The sequence below is a fragment of the Mya arenaria genome, chromosome 10 (assembly GCF_026914265.1).
Source record: "Mya arenaria isolate MELC-2E11 chromosome 10, ASM2691426v1".
NCBI lineage: Eukaryota > Metazoa > Mollusca > Bivalvia > Myida > Myidae > Mya > Mya arenaria.
Genome location: NC_069131.1, coordinates 2,825,467 through 2,848,171, shown reverse-complemented (window position 1 = coordinate 2,848,171; position 22,705 = coordinate 2,825,467). Strand labels below are relative to the sequence as shown.

Sequence of the window (22,705 nt, the reverse complement as noted above, 5' to 3'; positions counted from 1 at the left end):
GACATTTCCTATTACAGTGCATCTATATGCAGATACTAAAATTCTCGACAACGCAGTCCTAATTTCACTATATTAACATCAGACAAATAAAACTTTCAAAGCTGCAATAAGTATGTATGATTGTGGCGGTGTTTTAATTTTAGCCACATTAGATTTTTGGTCATAACTTTATGAAAGACCACAAACACAATTTTTCACTGTTTCTTTCTTTATTTATACAGTTTTAACAATTTTAATTTCAATAACAATTCACAGTAAATGTCCTAAATAGTGAATATTAAGTAATGAATTTATTTCCAGATGTTACCACTTTCAAACTATTATAATCCAATAATTTGTCAAATAATATCAAATTAATGAAAGTGGTTGTAACCTGACTACAGTGTGAGCTAGAATTGAATCAACTTTCAACTGGATAAAAATACTCATCATAACAAAATACAATCGCCTATTGGTCACTTGAAACAAACTGACCTCCGGTTTAACTGCCCGTATCATAAAGCCAATATTTCCAGCTATACTGTGGAACGCTGAAAAGTAATAACGATTTACATATACAAATCTGACTTTACACATGTAGCTTAAGTCCTTAAATGATCGATGAAAAATTGGTTGAAGCCAACCCCAAGCTTACATCCATAAATAGTAAATGGATTATAAACATTTAGCTTACGCCCATTTCATGTTAACTGACATAATACCTTTAGCTTACATCCATTTACAGTTGACGGCGGAGGTTATACGGGCGATATACCTTTAGTTTACGTTCATTACAGGTTAACTGATGTTAGCTTACATAAATGTACATACTATAATGTATCCTTGCTGCAGGTTCGTGATATCGGAAAGTGTGTGCGCCATGCTCCCGGATTGAATATCTCTGACTGGGATTTGAAATTATGGTTATCTGATCTGAAGACGTTATTTGCTGACCCAATCTTTAACAAAAACAATCCCCTTGCGCAAGATGCCATCGACCAACTCGATATGGTAAGACTTTGTGGTATTCAGGATGAAGGCGATCGCTTAAATGTTCGAATAGTACACATCCTTCATGCTTTGCAGGTTTTTGTACATCGACGTAGAAACACAATCTATAAGTTAATATGAACTAGTTTACTTTACAGTTGGAGAGAGACGAACTTTTGATTCAACACTCTGATATCGCCGAAGTACTTGACATTAAAAACGCATTCGAAGAGTTGAGTTCTGGGTTAGATAAAAGAGCATCGGACATAGGTGACGTAGTAGATGATATAATTGCCCCAGTTAAACACGATGCTACAGACAGAGCCATTCAAGACACAAGAGAGTTGATTGAATGGAAACAGGACGGTCAGTGGTTTTGTTTTAATACAATTATAGTTGTCTTGACGAAAGCTTCATTGATTTTGATCGATTTATTTCTTGTTTTCATACAGCAAAACTTACAAAGAGCGAAATGTTTACCTATTCATGTTCGTCTATAAGTTTACTGGATAATTATTTTTTTGCAACAGGCCTTCATGGAGCATACTCTTACAATAGATTAAAGAAAACAATCAACTAGGACCAACCTGAAGTCTGTTGTAACACGATGTATCGAGTACGCCCGAGTTTCGATTTCAGTCATTTACAAAATCCCTTGTTTTCATGGTTTGAAAGTGAAGACACCTCTAATAATTTAATTTAATATTTGCTTGCGAATATTTCACATTTCATCATGTATGCACTTCAAGCGCAATTGTACAATTCGAACTTTACCATAACCATTGAACCATTTGGCACTTGGCAACTGTTGAAAAAGGTACTATTAAGCTTGTTTCCGTTCAATAAGTTAATTTACACTTGCTATGTATGGACTTACTTTTGAGTATTTGTCAAGATCGACAGTAATATAATATAAAGGAAAGGTTTTCTCTAAATACTTTTAATTTGAGTTACTCAAGTCAATAGACTGCACAAATTGTTTTGTGCACCTGTGGGGTTCGAACCAACGACCTCTCGCTCTGCAAGCAGACACTCTACCGCATCATATATGTTGCTCTACGACATGTATTAAGGAACAACGGTCGACTTGTGACAAATTATTGTGTGACGTCAAACATTGTATTGATTTCAATATTACAATTACGATGAAATTCATCAAAATCTATTTATAGTAATGCTGCCTTATCAGTCTTAATAACAGCTCACATGCTGTTAAAAGGGCAAAACTTTGAATATATTTCATTGCAAATGAAATTAGCATTAAGCATAATGACCGAAATCTATGTCAATTCATTTTAAACGTTGCAATAAAAAGGTTTAATCAGTTATCGTCTGCACTAGATTTAAGATGTTTTTAATGTAAAAAATCCTAATACCGAAGTTATTCTGAGTATGTTGATTGAAAAATTAACAATGCGATAAACTTTCTGTTTGACTGACGCCGCCGGTGTCTGAAATCCTGATTATAAAAGGCATATTTCTAGTTAAAAAAAACGTAATTTCAATATTTTAATGTCCTCCAAATGATTTTAAGTAATTTGGAGACTATCCCTGAGGAAAAACAAACATCGGCATCCAAATCCACAACGGGATAAATGCCAAAACTCAAGTAGTGACACGTGCGTACAAATAACTTTGATATACAGTCGAACCCCGTTGGCTCGAACACACTTGGCTCGAATTCCTCGTTGGCTCTAACTAGATGTAGAGGACCGATTTCTTTAAACTGGAGGTTAACAATCCCGACGGAGTATGAATTTTTAGCTCGACTATTCAAAAAATAAGGAGAGCTATACTACACACCCTTGCGTCGGCGTCGGCGGCGGCGTCGGCGTCGGCGTTGGCGTCACACATTGGTTAAGGTTTTGCATGTAAGCACCTTTAAGTCATTATCTCAGTAAATACATCAGTTATTGCATTGAAACTTTGGATATGTATTCCCAACTATCTTATATACTATATTAATGAAGTTAGATAACAATTTTTTGAATATAATGCAAATTATTGGCCTTTATTATTCGACTTAGAAATTCTGGTTAAGGTTTTGCGTGTAAGCACACATAGGTTAATATCACAGCAACTACTTGAGGTTTTGCATTGATACTTGATGCAATGGTTTTCAACCATCCAACCTACTTAATTAACCAAGTTAGATAACTCTAGTTTGCATTTAATGCAAATAATTGCCCTTTATTATTTTACTTAAAATTCTGGTTAAGGTTTTGCGTGTAAGCACTCATAGGTTAATATCACAGCAACTACTTGAGGTTTTGCATTGATACTTGATACAATGGTTTTCAACCATCCAACCTACTTAATTAACCAAGTTAGATAACTCTAGTTTGCATTTAATGCAAATAATTGCCCTTTATTATTTGACTTAAAAATTCTGGTTAAGGTTTTGCGTGTAAGCACACATAGGTTAATATCACAGCAACTACTTGAGGTATTGCATTGAGACTTTATACAATGGTAGTGAACCATCCAACCTACTTAGTTAACCAAGTTAGATAACTCTAGTTTACATTTAATGCCAAATAATTGCCCTTTATTATTCGACTTAGAAATTACTCAACCATCCAATCTACTTAAATAACCAAGTAAGATAACTCAGTTTGCATTAAATTAAAATAGTGGCCCCTTTTTTTTCGACATATAAATTCTGGATAAGGTTTTGCATGTAACCACTTTTAAGTCAATACCTCAGCGAATACTTCATGTATTGCATTGTAACTTTACACACAGGCTCCCATCTATTTAACCTTCTTTTTAAATCAAGTAAGATAACTCTATCTTTTATAATATATAATTTTTGCCCCTTTATTATGCGACTTAGAAAATCTGGTTAAGGTCTTGCATGTTACCACACATAGGATACTATCTCAGCAACTATTTGATGTATTGCATTGAGACTTTATACAATGGTATTCAACCACTCAACTTAATTGAATAACCAAGTAAGATAACTGTATTTAGCAAATAATGGCCCTTTATTATTACACTTAGAAATTCTCTTTAAAATTTGCATGGAACCACATTTATGTTAATATCTCAGCACACCATGTATTGCATTGAAATCTAATATAACAGTTATCTATGCATGTTTCGCCAAAACTTTTCAATCCTTACATGAAAAGCGGCGGAATAGTCGAGCGCGCTGTCTCTGTGACAGCTCTTGTTCTTTTAATAATTTGCCTAAAATATATATTATGATGGTAAATGGTTTCCCAGAAAAGCGCGCAAAGTGTTAAGCGAACATAAAGTCATTTCGGAAATGAGGTCGTTAAATTGCATCCAAGCTCTGCGCGTGCTGACGTTTGATTTAAACCTCAGAATGGGCTAAAAGTTCAAACAGTGAAACATATTGAAGTGATATGTCAGTGTTTGAATTTTCAAACAATGTAATATCATTTTTCATTTCGTTAATAAATCTTTATATTATTGATGTAGCCTGGCCCCAATTTCTCGAAACTTTTTAAGCTTAACAGGCTTAAGTCGCTTATTTCAATTAGCCAAAATACATACTGAAAATGGATTTTGATAAATGATAAATGGTTTATTCTGATAACCATACCGATTATTCCTACACAATTTCTAAAGGTTCTTGAAGAAGTAAACATAACACATTTTATAGAACAACAATAATAGTGAGATTAGCTTAATCCTGTTATAAAGGACTTAAGAAGTTTCGAGAAATTGGGGCCTGGTTATATCGTTGCTCTCGTTGTATCGCTCAGTGACGACAAAACATACACACTTTAAGATTTCCGATAATGTTCATGTTGGTTCTTTTTATTTGCTGTGAGGGTCTTACTGCTATTTGGGCGATTTGTGGTAGTCGCACTGACCGTCCGTTCGTGTAGTTTCGTTAACATTGTATTGAAGCTTTAATTAACTCATGTTTTTTTTATCAAATATCGATGAAACTTAACCTCATGATAGAGTATAGGGATGTTGTGTCCTCCATCAAAGTTCCCAAATTGCTTTGTTACAATAAGGAAGTTAAATCAAACCTTTTGATTGTTTATTCCAGTTTATCAAGGTTTGCCTATGCTATTTGGCTGCATTATGACTTAACCTCGCGGTGACACCATCACGACTTAAATTGTGTTTAAATGCCATTAGTTATATGAAATAGAAGTGTGTTTATTTTGGACAGGCACATGTTTACATTTTATTTCCATCAACCAATCTCATGTTTTTGTATAATACTAATCATAAACTAATACCAGTGCAATGTTTTATATCGTCAATGTTGTCAGGCATGGCATGCTTCCGCTGAACGTGCACATGTGTATTTTTAATTTTTGACGGTATCAATGATTTATATTGCCAGTACCATGTTTTATATCACCAATGTTGTTAGATTGGAATGTGTCTACCGAACATGTGTTTTATCTTAATATATCATCACGCACACACACGCACACACACGCACACACACACACACACACACACACACACACATTTATATATGTGGGTGTGTGTTTTGTAGTGTATAACTACTTCAAATTGTAATGTGGTCTTAACGTCTTAACATACTGCATCAAAATTATGTTGAATTGATAATCGAGATAAAAAATAAAACTTTCTGTCCAATCATCTATTGATCTTAGTAGACTTGCTATCTTTCAAAAGAAAATGTAAGAGGTGTATTGAAATTATGATTTTCCTAAAAAACCTGTATCAAGAATAAAACACACACACTTTTGCTTAATTAGTTTTTAAGTTTTCAGTGTCTTGAGGAAGTGAAATATCCATTTTACTCTCTGGCTATAAAGCTATGGAATACACTCCTTATTAGCGGAAAATTTACCTTATTATTTAGTATATTCAACTGTGTTTTTAAAGGGATATGGGATTTACTTGAAAAGAAGGGTTATTTTGGAGTAAAAAAATGGTCAAAATGATTGTTTTGGTTTTAAATTATCTTATGATTACAACATAATGTGCGAATTGAAATTCAGTTGTCAAATATTGATAATTATTTTTGTTTTACAGCCATTGATGACTTCAACGTCATCACCGTGGAAGAAGCACTGACAAAGGAACCATATTATATCATACGCTTTGCTGTGCAGGTGATAAAAGAAGAAGCTTTGCAATTGTTCACAAAGGAAGGGTTCTTGCTATGCTTAATGAATGATAAGACTGGAAGTGTTTGGCTTCTAGGGTACCTGCAGCATGGACGACCACGTGCACAGATTAAATATAGAAGTCTTCTTGGGAGAACCTTTAAACATAAACTGGGGTAAATGATATTTTCAAAAAATATTGTACATTTGTTTGCATGGTCACTTACCACAAAGTATAAATATTACATCTATTTTAAAATGTTAGATAATTTACTCCTCTTCAACATTCTGTTTCTCATAGTGCTTATGAAAAGTAACGTTACACTTATTATGCTGTGCAGATCCTTTTTTTAATAATTTATGAAACCGTTATCATATTCAAATGTGCCTAAAATTATATTAAAGTTCAAGGAGTGAATGTGCTGAATGTTGGTGTAAGATTAACATTCATTTCACTCGTGATATCGGAATGTTGTTTTTTTCACCTGTTGTTGTGCCATTCGTGAAAATATTGCCTTTTGTAAACACTGGATGAAATACATTTTAATCTAACCCAAAAAATCAAACAAATATACCATCTTTATGTATTCATCTATAACGTTTTTTTATAAAAAAAAACATTGCTCACTTAGACATTATTTTTTGTTTTATTTGCTTTTTTATACTCATAACGTTTTCTTTTAAAAGGAATGTTTCACAGTCCAATTGCAAAGAGTGGCAGAGTTTTGATGTACCACAGAACATTCTTGATGCTGCAATGGAAATACATCAGCTGGGAAAAAAGAATGTGAGTGAAGCAGCGACAGCACATTCATCGTCAAGTGTTGTCGACAAAGTAACGCATGTATATCATTTTAATTACTAATTGTCCTCCTCAGAAGTCCTACAAGTATGTATTTTATTTGTTTCTCAATTAATACCATTTAAGCAAGGAAATATGCACAATGACACTTTAAATAAGACATTAAAATGGCTTTCAAGCAGGTCTTATGTATTTCCGTCTCATTTTTTGTTAAAGTTTGCCCAAAGAGATCAAGCTGATGTGAAACAACAGGCAATAACGAAAAGTGAAAATCCGGACTTCTTGGCTGATATCAACCTGACCGAGGGCTTCGAGGTTAAGGCAGTACAATCAGGTACGCCCACAAGGGATTATGACGTCATTGTTTATTTTATTTTTGCGCTCCGATTGGATAAGCGCAATGTCATTTATCCAATGTATTATCGGTTAAAAGTAGACTAAAACCACAGCTTCGCGTTCTTTCAAAAATTAAAAATTTCATATTTGGTTTGCAAATATTGTTCTTACGTTTGGACATTTACCACCAGATCAAAATCAGGTTATCTTATCTAATTTATCCAACTGATAGAATATGAATGTCAGGTCAAATCCGTCAGTAATCTATTAGTATGTTCAAGTTTAATTCAAAGGCGTGAAATTCCATTTTAATGCCAAATAACTATGTAAATCTTGATATATTAAATTTCGATTCACATGTATAGCTCGTTTGGTAGCCAGACAAAGGAACCGGCACGACCGGATGTATTGTTTGTACGAAATAGATATTCATGCAATTAAGCAAAGTATGACATTGAATGACCATGGTTAAAAGTCCATATTTCAAATCGCCAAATTCTAATGGGTAGGTTTTATCAAACAACACCCCGCTGCCTCTCACCCTCCATCTACATCCCATATCCTGTCGTCAGCTGACTTTGTTTTTGTATCAATGAAGTTGCAATTCAATATTACTGTTTACCTGAACCGCGATATGACAAAACCTTCATCACGATCTAAATTCGATAGCAGTGTACAACATAACTGTATGATACAGATGAAATAAGACTAAACAAACACCAACAAAACCTCCAGACTACTATTGTTTAGCTTCAGATACACTGCTTTAAACTATTTAAGATGCTCAAAATACTGTTCTTATATCACAATTTTGGGAATCACTTTATTTTTTCTGACATGGTGGATTTTAAAGTAAAAATTAATGATTTGGAAATACGACCAAGGCGATTTAGTTCTGACTTCTCTTAATTGCTGTGTTTCTCAACTCAAAAGATGAAATGGCGTTGAAATTAGTTGGCTCTGATTTCATCTGAGCCATTCTGAACCTTTGTACACATACTCATGTTGTGCTGCCTGAAAATGCATGGTTACAATTTTATTACAAGTTTGTTCCAGCTGTGTAATGATACGATTCCAAGTATAACATTAACGTAAAAATGGAATGAATAATTATTTTCATTTGTATGCGGATAGTTATGAAGTAATAAACTTTCCTTCATTATTCAAACAAAGTTCTTCCTAATAATGACCCTTCTGATGAATAGCCAAGTCATCCGTAAGGAAATTGAATAATACCACGATGGCACAAGATGCATGTGGTGTCTCTCTTTTTTGTTCTTTACTTTTTCGTTTTTGTCTTGCGCCCTAGCCTCGAAGGATTTTACTTTACTTGTTTCCTTACTCGGCTTGTACCTGTCATTTGCATTGTATATGGAGACACTTTCTATAATTCAGCTAAAGACCATCTGTATTATTTCGGGCAAGGTTAGTATCTGTCATTATTTTGAAACAGGCTAGTCACGCTAAGGACGGCTAACCATAACCCCAACCATATGAGCAAAGCAATATCTAGAAAAGTGGTTACCATAAAGAGAGCGATAGTTTAAAAGAATATGTTTTAAATGAACCCCCAATGGAAAGTCCACTCTATGTAAGAGCTACATAATGCCTTAAAACTTTAAACTTCAAATTCGTTTCTTCCCTTTCAAGTCTATTTGAGATTCGTAACCAAGGAGCTGTGTCAATTCTTAAGTCACGTGTCAATATTGCTGCATCCAGGCATCCATACCGTTTAGTTCCCTTCTTGAATAAACAGCACAACAGGTTTTAGTTGTGTTTTAATCGTCAAAAACATAATTGATGATGCTTTCAGAAGTGTATGGTGGCACATAATCATCTCCATGATAGTATCACTAGCTCATCCATGAAGGGGTACATTACACTTGTAATAAAAATATTAGACTGATGCCTTCGTATTCAAGTGATATTAGTATCTGGTCATTGAGTACTTGTAATTAATTTATCAGTTTATATGTCTGGCTTGCTTTGTTCTTCATTGTTTTCAAGTTAATGCTTGCTCTGATGAGGCTTTTTTTTATATGATTAAGTAATTAGAGGTTAATACACGGCGTAGCCGGGCCGTTGAGTGATAATTGGCCTGAGTGACTCATAATGGCCCGAGACGTAGTCGTATATGTATGTTTTTCTTATTTGTAAGTCTACAGTTTGCTTTTTTAAGTTTACCTGCTATCCAATTGTGCTTATTTTGCTCTCGCTTGCCAACGATGAGTTAACTCACTCTCAAATTAAATTTGCTTTTATTTCGTTTTTGAGAGTGAGCCAAACAGGCAAACAGCATTTTGTTGTCACTTTTATGTTCCCATTCCAATTTCAATTGATCACTTTGAACAGTCCACAACGTATATCCGAATATTTCAGTACGAATCACTGACATCTTTCTGTTCATTGTCTGAATAACTGAATTCAATTTAATAAACATGAACACCTAGCAAGTAGAGCGACTGTTTGTACTTAGATAAACCAATACCTCGTATTAATGATGTCAACATGCATGAACAGTTGCTGTTTTTCAAGTAAATTCAACTTTGCCGCTCCCTTTGTTTTGTTTTTTTTGAATGTCAACGCAGAATGAAAAACGCCACTCTAACGGTCCACACTGGTTATCAAACACTAGCATATCTTCCTAAACTGCGTTCACGTTTGCCTCCCTTTAAGATTTTAACAATAAATATGTTCAAGCAGATCAATAAATTTTGATTATTTAGTCAAAACATTATTTCACAGTCGCCAAAATTCATTATTAGGCGAAAATTGAATTCACGTGCGAACGTTCTACGGGCCGCAAATTGATAATCGATAATCGGCCCGGGCCGCAGAACTGATAATCGCTGAGTCATGCAAATAATCGCGAAAACCCTGTACAAATGTGTTACTTTATATAGTAACATATGTATTAATTATTGATAAATGATGGGAAATTGTGAAGTTATGACCATGCTTACTAGTTTAAGCTCCCAGTACACTCGGCTTCCAGTGAATTATTGTTTCGACAAGAAATTCGGCAATTTAAATCGGCATTGAGTGAAATGCCCAGAATAACGCCGTCTGTTAAATTCTTGCTGTTGAAATAAAAAGTTTGAAGAAGTAAACGTCTGAACAAGTGATAAGTTATGTTTAATATAAAGAATACAAAACTTCGGAGATATTTGGAGTACGTTGATTGGATAATTAACAATGTGATGAACTGTTTTTCTGACGCCGCCGGTTTTAAAAATCCTAAGCACAAAAAGGAAAACGTAAGTTCCGCAGTTGTAGAAAACTTGATATCAATATTATCATGACGCCTGAACGTTTTCAAGACATCTTCGGATTACCCTGATTAAAATCAAACATCGGCGTATCGGGATAAGCGACAACTCTCTTATAGCTGCAGGTATTCACCAACTAGTTTTTAAAAGGCATATGTTCTCGTGGATTTTAACCGCAATATCTAAACGCCGCGGGGATTTAAAACGCACAGTTTTGTTCAAGACAAACAACTTTGCAAATTATTTTTCTTTCATGCAAAAGGTTTCATTCCGATTGACGCAGATCAAAATTATGATGCATATGACGATATTGCTGTCGATATTCTGGAATGCGTTTTTTAATCCTTATGAGAAATCGTGTACCGAATACCACGAAGACATAAAAAAGGAAAGCAAAATTAGCAACTTATTTGGTGAAACACTCGGAAAAGTTATCATTAGCCAACAGCACGAATAAATATGTACCTGCGCATATGACTTCGTAGTTGAGAAAGAATTAGAAAGTTGTCAACAGATGGAGCTTATTTTAGGTTAAAGGCAAAATAAGTATTCAAAACTAATCTAACATCATATATATGACATTGAATGCTAATGCAGAAACAGGATATCTATGCGCGCCACTCCTTCAGGAGCTGTACAATACTGTCATTTTTATCCGGACAATATTAAACTTGTTCTATTTCCCAGTAGGTCTGACTTTGACCAATGGAACTTAAGCACGAATGAATGCTACGAATGTTATGCGAGATATACTTTACCATGCTGGTTTATGATTCCATAAAGCTACGTTTCAGCTTGAAGGCGTTAAAGTGCTGTAATGAAATCAATCTCTACTGACCTTTAAGTGTGACCTTGACCTATGAGGCGAAATAATGCTATGTGGGAGGCTTACAATTAGTGCGCTAGCTCAGACACAATAGGTGCAGAATGTGCGACTTTTTAGTCTCCCTTCGAAATTTTAAAAAATTGTACGATTTTGTCTATGATTGTGAATATCTCTGAGTCATATTTGTATTATTACTTCATCAATGCAGTTTAATTTGCTTATATCTTTATTTATAAACCGGTTCTAAGGGTTCTAATTCTAAGACCTAAACCCAATTACTTGATACAAAGAAATTCATATGCTCTATTAATAGTTATTGTGTATGTGAGACGTTTGAGTTAACTAAGATTCCTTCAAATGATAATGATGCTATATGTAAAATTAAATAACCCGGCTAGTGTGTTCGTAGTACGGCCATTGTTTTAACGGAAATTAGGAAGTTGATTCTTTCAGCAAATATTATACGATAAAAGGTAGCAACATCATTGGTTATCTATTTCATAGTGATCACAATTGATTATATCAGCTTTGCGTACATTGGAAAAGCATGTACATACACGCGCACTTATCAGGTACCTAACCTTAAAGGTTTTATTTATGTATTGTCATCCAAACGCAGACGTTTTGTATATGTTTTAATAAAACATTTTTACATTGTTCTATCGACAAAGGGTTTGTCTGTGTTTTACAAGTACTATAACTTCTTTTATTGCAGTATTGCTCTTTTTTCATAGTTTCGTTATTTTCCTTCCCGCAATTTACATTGTTTCTGTGTTTATAAAATGAGAATTATTATCACTTATAATAAACATCAGCAAATAAAACAATAAAACATTTTTGTTAGATCCTGTAATATGCACACTCATTTGAAAATAAAACATACGACATCAATTTATTAAGTCTCAAACTTAACACTAATAACATTCTTATTTCATTACCTATTCCATGTCTTATAGAAGCTGGGACAATGACACAATTCATGAAGAAAGACGTCGGAACCATGACAGAACATAGAGGTAGGAATACATGCATAAGGCTGAAAAAGTAAAGATCAATCCAACATTATGATATATCAATTAAGTATGTATAAGGCAACATTTGTATGTAAATATTCATGTACGAAAGGTGATTCCAACCAAGCAAAGGTGTATCAATGATACATTGGACCGGTAAGTACGACAAGTGATGTCAATGACATTCTTTCAAATATACCTCTCCAAATGTATGGGCAAATCGACAAATCAACAATACATTTGGTCATTAGACGTATTAGTCTTTGTACACTCTAGATTATATTGCCGAGGACAAACTGAATTTATGGATTTACCAAAATCTCTGCATTGTTATAAAATTAAACATTTCTGCTCTTAACAATATTATTCCACTGCGAGCCAATAATCAAATTAATTGCAATTTTGTTATTAATTTTTATTTATTAATTGTCGAACATGTTTATACAAACAAATGACGTCTGTGGCATTCATTACAGATGAGTCATCTTTGACCGACTCTTTGAAATCTGATTTGTTGGAACCATGCGTAAGCGTTGGTACGTATGAAAGTGAGTGTGCTCATAAGTGATTCATTTATTCAACAGCTCAAACAACTAACGTAACATTTCACTTAAACGCTTAAAATTAACGCTAATAAAATTCTTATCTCATGATCTATTCCATGTCTTACAGAAACTGTGAAAATGACAGTTTCTGTAAGAAAGACGTCGGTACCATGACACAATACAGAAGTAGAAATATATGCAGTGAGCTTTGACATTAAAACTCATAAAATCATTTACCATATGCATGGCAAAATGTAGAACCTCGAAGAATAATATTCGTGTAAAAGACGAAAGGATGATACCAAATATTCAAATGTCTCTCAATGAAAACTTTGACAGATATGTACGAACAAGTGATATCTGTGGCATTCTTCAACAGAAAAAAAACGTTTATTGGCTAACCGACATTTGGTCATTAAACATAACAAACGTACACCATGTTGAAAATCAGTAGATAATGAAGACGCCAACCATTTATATGATAAAGTTGAATTAACACTGCCTTATATTGCAGACGACAAACTGAATATTTTGTTTACATGTATAGTGAAATTAGACATGTCTGTTCTTAACGATTATCAGTTGAATATTGATCCATTAAAGTATATATGGCCGAATGTTGAAATAATTTTAAAACTTAAATCAATATAAGTTTAATCTGTCAATCAATCTATGAACATACTTGTACGAACAATTATTTTTCGAGACATTTATTACAGATGACACATCTTCGGCAGGCTCTGGGAAAACTGATTTGTCGGAACCAAGCGTAGACTTTGGTAAGAATGGTAAGTGTGTTCAAAATATGTGGGATTCATTTACTCAAAGGCAGAAGAAAACATTACATATCATTTTAATGCTGACTTTATTTGTGTGCCTAAAGTTCTACTAAATGTTTTGAAGTTCACATTCATTTTTACTTGGCACCTCATTGCCACACTGGAGTTTTAACACGTTTTAAAACCTTCTTGTAGTTTTAATCTGTTCAACTATAAACAAACATAGATATATTGTAATTCAAGTAATAAATCTAAAGTAAATAATAGTCCAACTAAATTTGTCTATTCAAGATAAAGATGTTTCCCATACTAAATCCAATTCAAATTGATGTGATACGTTCAATAAATCCAAGGAAAAACAACTTATTTCTAGAATAGAATTTGCACCGCTTTATATACATTTATATTTTCCACAAAAAAAACAAGGATTTTACACGCGTTAAACGAATATAAAAATGTAGTTCATTCAATACATATAAAAAATACATTCATAAAACATACTTAACGTGATTCTGATTGTACCATACTATCATGTTATAAATAAACCGATTGATCACGACACCATATTGAATTTTAAAATGTTTTTTATTCCCATGCACGAAATGTTGTTTTGAATGATGACCAAACAAATGATGGTGTTCTTTTTGTTTGGGCAGATTTCTAATGATACTGATAGTAATGGCGGTCCTACTGAGAAGGCGTGTGCCAGCAGTCTGTGTTCAGCTATTGTTTTGGTGTAGCTATTCATTACCTTTAATTCATCGCTGCATAAGTGAAAGAACAGCGTGTGCTCATGTTGGTCAACAGTGGTATTGTACTACACTTCAGTATGGTGATGATATAATACAAGCAAAAAGATGCAAGTGTGTTTCAAATGCGGGTAATAATTCAAATTTGGACTCTTTACAGACATACACGATGAAGGTGCCAAACGTCTAACAAAAGATGCAGTACATGAATCAGGTATCAATATTTGACATTTATCATGTACTCGGTGTTATTCACAACTTTGATAAATACTGTGATACGATGGCATGTGAATCTAGTGGTACAGGTATTTCTAGATATAGCCATTGATATATGATTTAAATATATTTCAATTGTTGTTTTAGTTGTACATGAATATTTTTTTCAAATGCCAGTTGTGAATGCCAATAATATACCACAAAATAGAAAATTGACACTTATCCCAAAGCTGATACCGTTGCATTCAAATATCTTATTTAGGGACATCTCAAAACTATTATGCTTGCTCTGACACTCCAAACCTCATTGACAGCAGTGTATGTAGTCTTTTATGTCCACACATATAAGCAGTTAGAAATTTCATAGCTAACAAGAACTTGATGTAACGCATCACATATTTTTCAATTTCAAAGATAAAACTTCAAACTTGAGTGTGAATTATGAATGTTGGAAAAAGAACTAACATTTGTCCTAACCATTGAATCACAAGATAGATATAGTTAATTCTTATGTCTGTCATACCAGGTATAGTTCTTATTTTTATGCAAATGTTAGATACATTGTTGCTGAGAAGTTTGCTGTACATTAAGTACGTTGTCTGATTGTTATATACGTTTAATGCATATCCGTGTGAAGGGGCAAAATGTCTGTTTCAGTTTAATATTGCGTAGTACATATGGCCGAACATTGAACAGTTTTCAAAATTTAAAATGATTTAAGCTTATTAATCAGTGAACACATTTGTTATACGAGACATTTATTACAGATGACATATCTCCGAGAGACTCTGTGGAAACATATTTGTCGGAATTAAGCGTAGACGTTGGTGTTGGTAAGTATAACAGTAAGTGTGTTCATAATATGGGGGATTCATTTATTCAACAGCAGAAAAGAATATTACATACTATTTAATGCTGACTCTTTTTATGTTCTTTAAGTTTGAAGAAATGAGCTTCACTTAAAGTGCTTCCACAGTCAGAATCTACTTATCTGAATTCCAAATAACCCTTAACGATAAGGACTCCAGTAAATAATAGTCCAATAAATATTTGAATTTTTAGATAAGGATGTTTCCAATATTAAATCCATTTCAATTTGATGTATGTTACGTCCAATAAATCCAAAACAACTTACTTCAAGATTAGAATTTGCACCAAAACAAGGATTTTACACGCGTTAAAAGAATTAAAAAAATGAAGTTCATTCAATACATTTGAAAACTATATTCATATAACATACCTTACGTGATTTTGATTGTACTAAAAAGTTAAACACTTTATAACATCATATGTTATAAATAAACCGATTGTTCGCGACACCATATTGCATTTTAAAATGTGTTTTTTATTCCCATGCACGAAATGTTGTTTTTTTGTGTTGACTAAAATTTTGATGGTGTTCTCTAGGGTTTGACAGTTTTTGCAGATAGTTTGGCATAGTTGCATTAACTGGACATGGACAAAATTGTTCAGGTATCTTATGCGACTGATGGTAATTTCGATCCTACTGAGATGCCATGTGTAAAATACCAGCAGTCAGCGTTGAGCAACTGTTCTGTGGGTAGTCAGCCATTACCTTTAATTCATCGCTCCAAAAGTGAAAGGACAAATAGTGCTCAAGCTGGTCAACAGTATTCTTGATGTACATTTCATCTAGGCGAGGATATAATACAAGCAAAAAGATGCAACTGACATGATTTTATATTAGCAAAACCAAAGTGAAAAAAACACTATTTCCTAGAAACTTGCTTTGTTGCACAATCTTGTTAAAGTGACACTCTTATTTAAAATCAATACAAACATATGTATAACAAATAAAATTTTAGTAACAAACCTTAAACTACTTACTTAATAATGTATTTATGGAAAATCTTGATTACTAATAACAAGAAGGTAACCGCGTATTTAATAGCTGAAAACGCAGCAATACTAAATGATTGGTGAGTGCTAAATGATTTACTGTGATCAACTTTCCTTTTATAAGGTAGAAATCCGTGTTTGCTGCACCCTTTCTTTCAAATTAAACACGGCATCCTTCATAAGAACCATTTTTTTCATTGCTTATTTATCCTTCTTGGTATATTAAAACAATTGACAATTTGTATTAACTGTGGTAAATCTTATTTGGGAGTAAGGGTGCATCTTTAAGGATATACAAGCCCCAACTCAGGGTCACCCGCTTTGACTGGTTATACTACCTATTGCCAAGAAAGACACATATTAAAGTTTGGTATCATAAAAAGGGGTCAAATCAGTCATTTTTAGCAATTCATTACAGGAAAAAACTTTATTTTAAATGTCCAAAATAAAGTAAACTGCAATAACGTTTTTTCCTTTTGATAATTTTAATCCAAATTTTACAGAACGGTTGTTTGTGCAATATACTCTTAAATTGTTACTCAGACTTATATAAAACCCTCTGGAGGAAAGTGTTGTTTTTTGCCATTGTTTTCACTAGTCTGATCTATCATCAAACATCCTTTTTTTGATAACGAACTCTTTTATGATTTTACAAGGTAAATGAGAAACATTTTTTACTTTTTAGAGAACAAGTTTCAAAGAGCTTCCATGTCAATTTGTTTGAATTAGATCCTTAAATAAATGAGTTTAGTCACCTTGAATTTTTTAACAGAGTGAAGTTTAAACTGATCTTTTTGTCAAATCCACACCTCATTTAGCCTTCTACGTCCATTTTCCTTATGCCCATGCCCAATTTCAATGTTAGCTTATGAAATAAAACTTGAATGGAATTAAGTGTAATATAACCCGTTTATTAACAAATAATATTCTCTTTCCATCAAACTTCTACTTGATTGAAAGTTAAGATGTCCTAGAACTAGTAGAGGGTATATCCTTAAAACAGCTTTATCTACCCTGCTGTCTCTAAAAAGTGCCATTTGGAAAAAAGATTTGTAAATTTCGCCCTTTTAATGGAAAATTAGTTCTTTTTTCGTGAAAATAAGCGCCAACACAATGAAACAATTGCTTTAACAAGCGCAATAAAAACTGCTGCCAGAATCTGATATACACGACCTTATACTTACAAAGATAATTTAAATTATTCACTCTATGACATCAGAACACGAACATAATAGCAGATGTCTTTGTGAGATTCGTAGCAAATGAGTTGTTTCAATTCCTAAATCACGTGCCAATATATGGCATGTATACATATTACTCGCTTCTTGGGGTTGGGAATAATTTTATTAATCAGATGGAAATGTTTAATCGTGTAAAACATTATTGGCGATGAATTCTGAATTATGAGGTCATTTACTTAATTCTTGCTTTTTATTAAAGAACTAGCCTAATATTGTGTATGTTTATCATCGATATTGCTATCTTTTGCAATGAGTAAATTTCTATCTCAAATTGTGAAATGTAAACTGGTTTGAACCTAAGTTAACTCTTGTTTTGCTAATTATTTCAAGGCGTCATTCCTAATATTTATTAATGAACATAAGTTTGGTTTGTTTGTGTTGTTTATAATATGGGTTTCTCTTGTCTGATATGCCATAACATTTGTACTTTAAAAGGGTATCGTTAAATTTGTGAGTAATGAGTTTATCCCGGTAGTTCCAATTTTATTAATTAGACCATGATCATAGATGAACTTTCTTACATTCAAACACAAACACGGACGGCCCGGCGATATTTACGATAACGACGACGGTTTTATTACCGCTAGATACAGATTATAAGTATCTTTCATGGCCGAGAGTGTAAGATAGGTTCATTCCGACTCGAGCGTAGGGAGATTCGGCAAAACACCCTGCTTAAAGGTCGGGATGAGCCTATCTTAAACGAGGGAGGTAATTACAATGTGGCGACCATAAAAAAGGAGTTCCTTACGGGCCTTTATCTTCGCCCGTGGGCAAGATAAGAATTTCTAGCATGGTTAAATTATTGGATCTACTTGTCTGAGGTGGGAGAAATTGATATTCCCTTTGACCGATATTTGTATATACTTTTAAAGATCAATTGATCAGGTGTTCGGAAAGACTTCATTCCACATACAGTTTAAGCCATTTTTCAGAAGACATATTTATTATTTCACGTACTTCCTTATGTGCTGCATAATAGATGCGTAATCGCGTAAAGGCGCTATGAAATTAAATCCTAAGGTATCTTATCACATTGAATAAAACATTTCTTCAAAAAGTATTTTGAACCGATTTGCATTTGAAAAAATACTTATACTCGTCCAAAAAAATCAGGGCAAAACATACTCATTTGAAAGAAATATATATATGTGTTCCACTAAAATTGATGTTGTTTTTCTTTTGTATTTGTTTCTTTGCTAAAATAGAAGTATTTCAAAATTGGACTCTTTACAGACATACATGAAGAAGGTGCCAAGCGACTATCAAAACATGAAGTGGATGAATCAGGTACCAATATTGACTATTTGCCATGTACTAGGAGTAATACACAATATTGATAATATTGTGATACGATTGTATGTGAATTTGATGAACAGGTATAGACATTGATATACTATTGAATTAATTTTTCAATCGACATTTAAGTTGTACATAAATCTTTTTCATCTACGTAGCACCCTTATGTATTTGTACAATTTTAATGTTATGCCAGTTGTTAATAGCAATATAGTTTCAACAAACAGGGATTTGTCACTTATCCCGAAACCGATACCGTTGCATACAAATACAAATATATAAGGGACATCCCAAAACGAATATACTTGTTCAGACACTGCAAGCCTTATTGATAACAGTGTATTTTGTCCATACATATAAGCTTGGATTCTTATAGCTAACCAGAACTTCGTGTAACGCATCACATATTGTAAGTAAACAGTTTCAAAGATAAAACCTCAAACTTGTGTGTGCATTATGAATTTTTGAAAATGAATTCACATTTGTACAAATCATTGCATTACAAAATTACAAGATATATACTTTTAAATCCTCCATTATTTTTAAACCAGGGATTTTTTTGTGTATGGTAGAGCTATTTTTGCTGAGAACTGTGTTGAAATTTATGAACGTTGTCTGGTTGTTATATAAGCTTACTATACGCCAGTTTGAAGGGCGTAACGCCTATGTCATCATATCATTGATGTGGTAGAAACATATATGCAAGACTTAGAAAGTAATGGTACATCTTTTTTATTAATATTAATCACGTGGATTTTTTTGGAAGACCTCAACTTCCCAGTACCACATTTAAAGAGGATATTGTTTCTAGACTAAGATTCGCTAGTTCTAGTGTGCTCTGTTGAGGCAGATCCTGACCTTGTCTGTTTTACTTAGACAAATTATTCGATGATCATATTTGGTAATGACATAACGACCATACTATTTGTATGCAAATTCCATCAACATACAGTCTGGGATCAATTTTCTTTCCAATGAGTTCGGTTGAACAAGAAATAAACCAACGTAGTTCATGTTTAGAGGACAGAACAGTGGTACTTTATAGGCAATACATCTGACAATAATTGAAATCGGTATTGGACAAAATGCCCGAAAACTCTGTCTTCAAATTTCTTTGAATTGGAATCAAATGATTAAATAGTTTGTCGTCAGAATTTGGTATTTTAATGGAATAATATATATGTATTGCTCAGGAGTTATTCAGAGTATGTTGATTGTATCATTGGATAATTAACAAAATATGATGAACTATCTGTTAAACTGACGCCGCCGGTATCAGCTTTCCCGATAACAAAAGGTATGCCGCAGTTAAAGACAACGCAATCTCATATTATTGTAATGTCGCCTGAATGTTTTCAATTCATGTTTAGATTATACCTGATATATAGCAAACATCAGTATCAGGATAAATGACTTATATCTAATGGCGTTTACATAATACATTTACATCTACATTATAAACTATGCATACCTCAATACATAATTTCTGATGTTTAAAGTAACCAACAGCTGGAACCAGAGCTTTCGATATGGAAAAAAATACATCAGAAGTCTGATCCGGAAATATCTTCCGCCACCAGATATTTTGAATGATTTGTGTTACTGCTATGGGAGGAAGTCCAAGATAATTAAGGACATGTGTGAAGCTGTCCTTTTGCAAATTAAAGAGACGATAGAAGCGCTACCTGGCTGTTTGGACATAGTGGCTGATATCTACCCATCATATACCATTGAATCAGAAAATCACATTGTTTTTTTGGTAACATTGAAAGAGCAAGTCGATACGACCCTTTTCAAAAAGTATATTCCATTTGCTACTGAGTATCGTGTGATTGGATATTACACCACTGAAGCTAAGTCGATATACAAAAGCGAAATTTTTACACCGATGACAGCAAGGGACCAGCTAAAAGTAAAACAATGCATCAATATGCATTCCAAGGACCTTTTTAACAAACATAGGTACTTGAGCATTATTACTGCAAATGTAGTAAAGTCACGGGGATTCAAAACAAACAGCCATGTTCAAGACAAACAGCTTTGTATAGTGTTATTCGTTCATGCTAAAGGGTTCGTTCCGATTGCCGAAGATCCATTTTTTGATGCATATGACGAAATTGCTATAGATGTGCTGGAAGGAGTTTTTATTCCTTATGGGAACACTTCACTTGAGTTCCACCAAGATGTGAAAATGGGCTGCAAAATTATGCGGAATTGCGATAATGGTGGAACCCTCGGGGGTTTTATCGATCACCACACGCATGGATTAGTCGGTCTCACCTGCGCACATGCCTTGTTACATCAGAAAGAATTAGAAAGTTGTCTAAAACATAGAGCTAATTTACGTTTGAGTGACTGGCCAACGGAATATCGTGAAAAAGGAAAGAGACACGTCTTTCAGCCAGTGGAAGACCCAAACCGAGGTCCATTAGGGCAGATAGTTGAAGCAGTGTACTGCCACGGAGGAGAAAACCAATCCGGGGTAGAAGCGGTTTTATTTCGAGTTGAAAGCCAGTTTCCTCTGTCGGGTGGATTTCCCTCCGTAAAGAAACATGGTAATTATATATGGTACATTTGCGACGTGTGTTTGGTATATCATGGCGACTTAATGGGTGGGCGAATGGGCTTGTATGTTAGTTCATATACAATAATTAGGGGGTTTCCCAAGGATTGTTAGGTACCGCTCATGGACGGGCAGTAAAATGTAAATTTACTGGGGGTTTCAAAAAGTTTTCGTGCACAAACTCACTCTTATCCCAACAAAATATGCATTAACTTGAAGAAACTTAATAATAAAACAAATGATTATAATAAACTTATAGGTAAACCCCAAGTAATTCTATGAGAAAGGATCGCGACACTACCTGTAAACAAAGGAGTACAATTCAGAGAACCCAATGCAAAAATTTATATAGAAGATATGATGCAGTTATTGTTATAAACTTTAAAAATACCCACAGTCTGCTTTAGTAAATAAAAGGTTTAAAACAGTGCGATCATAGAGTTTCATAATGAAAAGCATCATTATACTAGAATTGGAAACAAATAAAGAAAAAAATTCGTAAAAAAAACACAACATATATTTGCTAAAATCTTCTCTATGTTAAATTTTGAAACAAAGAGTCTTCACACACTGAAACATTCCTAACGAGCCTAAACCGGTTTTAAGAGAACACGAATCTGCAAATTTTGAATTAAATCAAAGGACTGAAATCTTAGTTATGTAAAGATGCAATATTCAACTTAAAATATTTACGAGGAATTATTTATTAAAAGCTGATGAAGATCTTGACTTTCAATGGCAACAGTGGCAATCCTACAAAAATCGATCGGAGGTTAAAAGAACAAGTTAAGATGTCAAAAATTGAATATAATCGTATTGTAGATACATAATAATTGATTGTTCCATTTAGAATGTTAGGTACCAATAGTTGAATATGTTATCAACATAAAACTATAGCAGTATTGTGGTCAAGTACACTTTTACCGGCTTATCTGTTTTTGTAAAAAAAAAACTGTTAATTTTTAAACCAAACTCGTAGTGCACGTAAACTGGTTTAAACCCCGAGTAAATTTACATTTTACTGACCGTTCCAAGGCTGTACCTTACAACTCTTGATAAGGATGCCTTGGTTTTTATATATAGTATGTATGCACTGTGCTGTTTGTTGAGTTTTGTGCTGTTCTTGCATGTTTCTTGTTTTTGATGTTTTGTTTTTGTGTTCT

At 33.5% G+C, this 22,705-nt stretch overlaps 1 protein-coding gene across 3 annotated transcripts in view; it reads left to right on the top strand.

The window, feature by feature from the left end:
- Positions 1 to 22,705, top strand: part of LOC128204200 (uncharacterized) — a 42,055-nt gene that overhangs the window by 14,935 nt on the left and 4,415 nt on the right. For 2 of the 3 annotated variants that reach the window (XM_052905579.1, XM_052905581.1), the window contains 12 exons: positions 832 to 990; positions 1,128 to 1,335; positions 5,971 to 6,220; positions 6,732 to 6,831; positions 7,063 to 7,180; positions 12,234 to 12,293; positions 12,767 to 12,838; positions 13,555 to 13,623; positions 14,524 to 14,577; positions 15,347 to 15,412; positions 18,917 to 18,970; positions 20,479 to 21,534. In XM_052905579.1, the coding sequence (XP_052761539.1) occupies positions 832 to 990; positions 1,128 to 1,335; positions 5,971 to 6,220; positions 6,732 to 6,831; positions 7,063 to 7,180; positions 12,234 to 12,293; positions 12,767 to 12,838; positions 13,555 to 13,623; positions 14,524 to 14,577; positions 15,347 to 15,412; positions 18,917 to 18,970; positions 20,479 to 21,534 (2,266 nt within the window). The remainder of the gene's footprint in view (positions 1 to 831; positions 991 to 1,127; positions 1,336 to 5,970; positions 6,221 to 6,731; positions 6,832 to 7,062; positions 7,181 to 12,233; positions 12,294 to 12,766; positions 12,839 to 13,554; positions 13,624 to 14,523; positions 14,578 to 15,346; positions 15,413 to 18,916; positions 18,971 to 20,478; positions 21,535 to 22,705) is intronic. The other variant, XM_052905580.1, reaches the window with a different exon arrangement.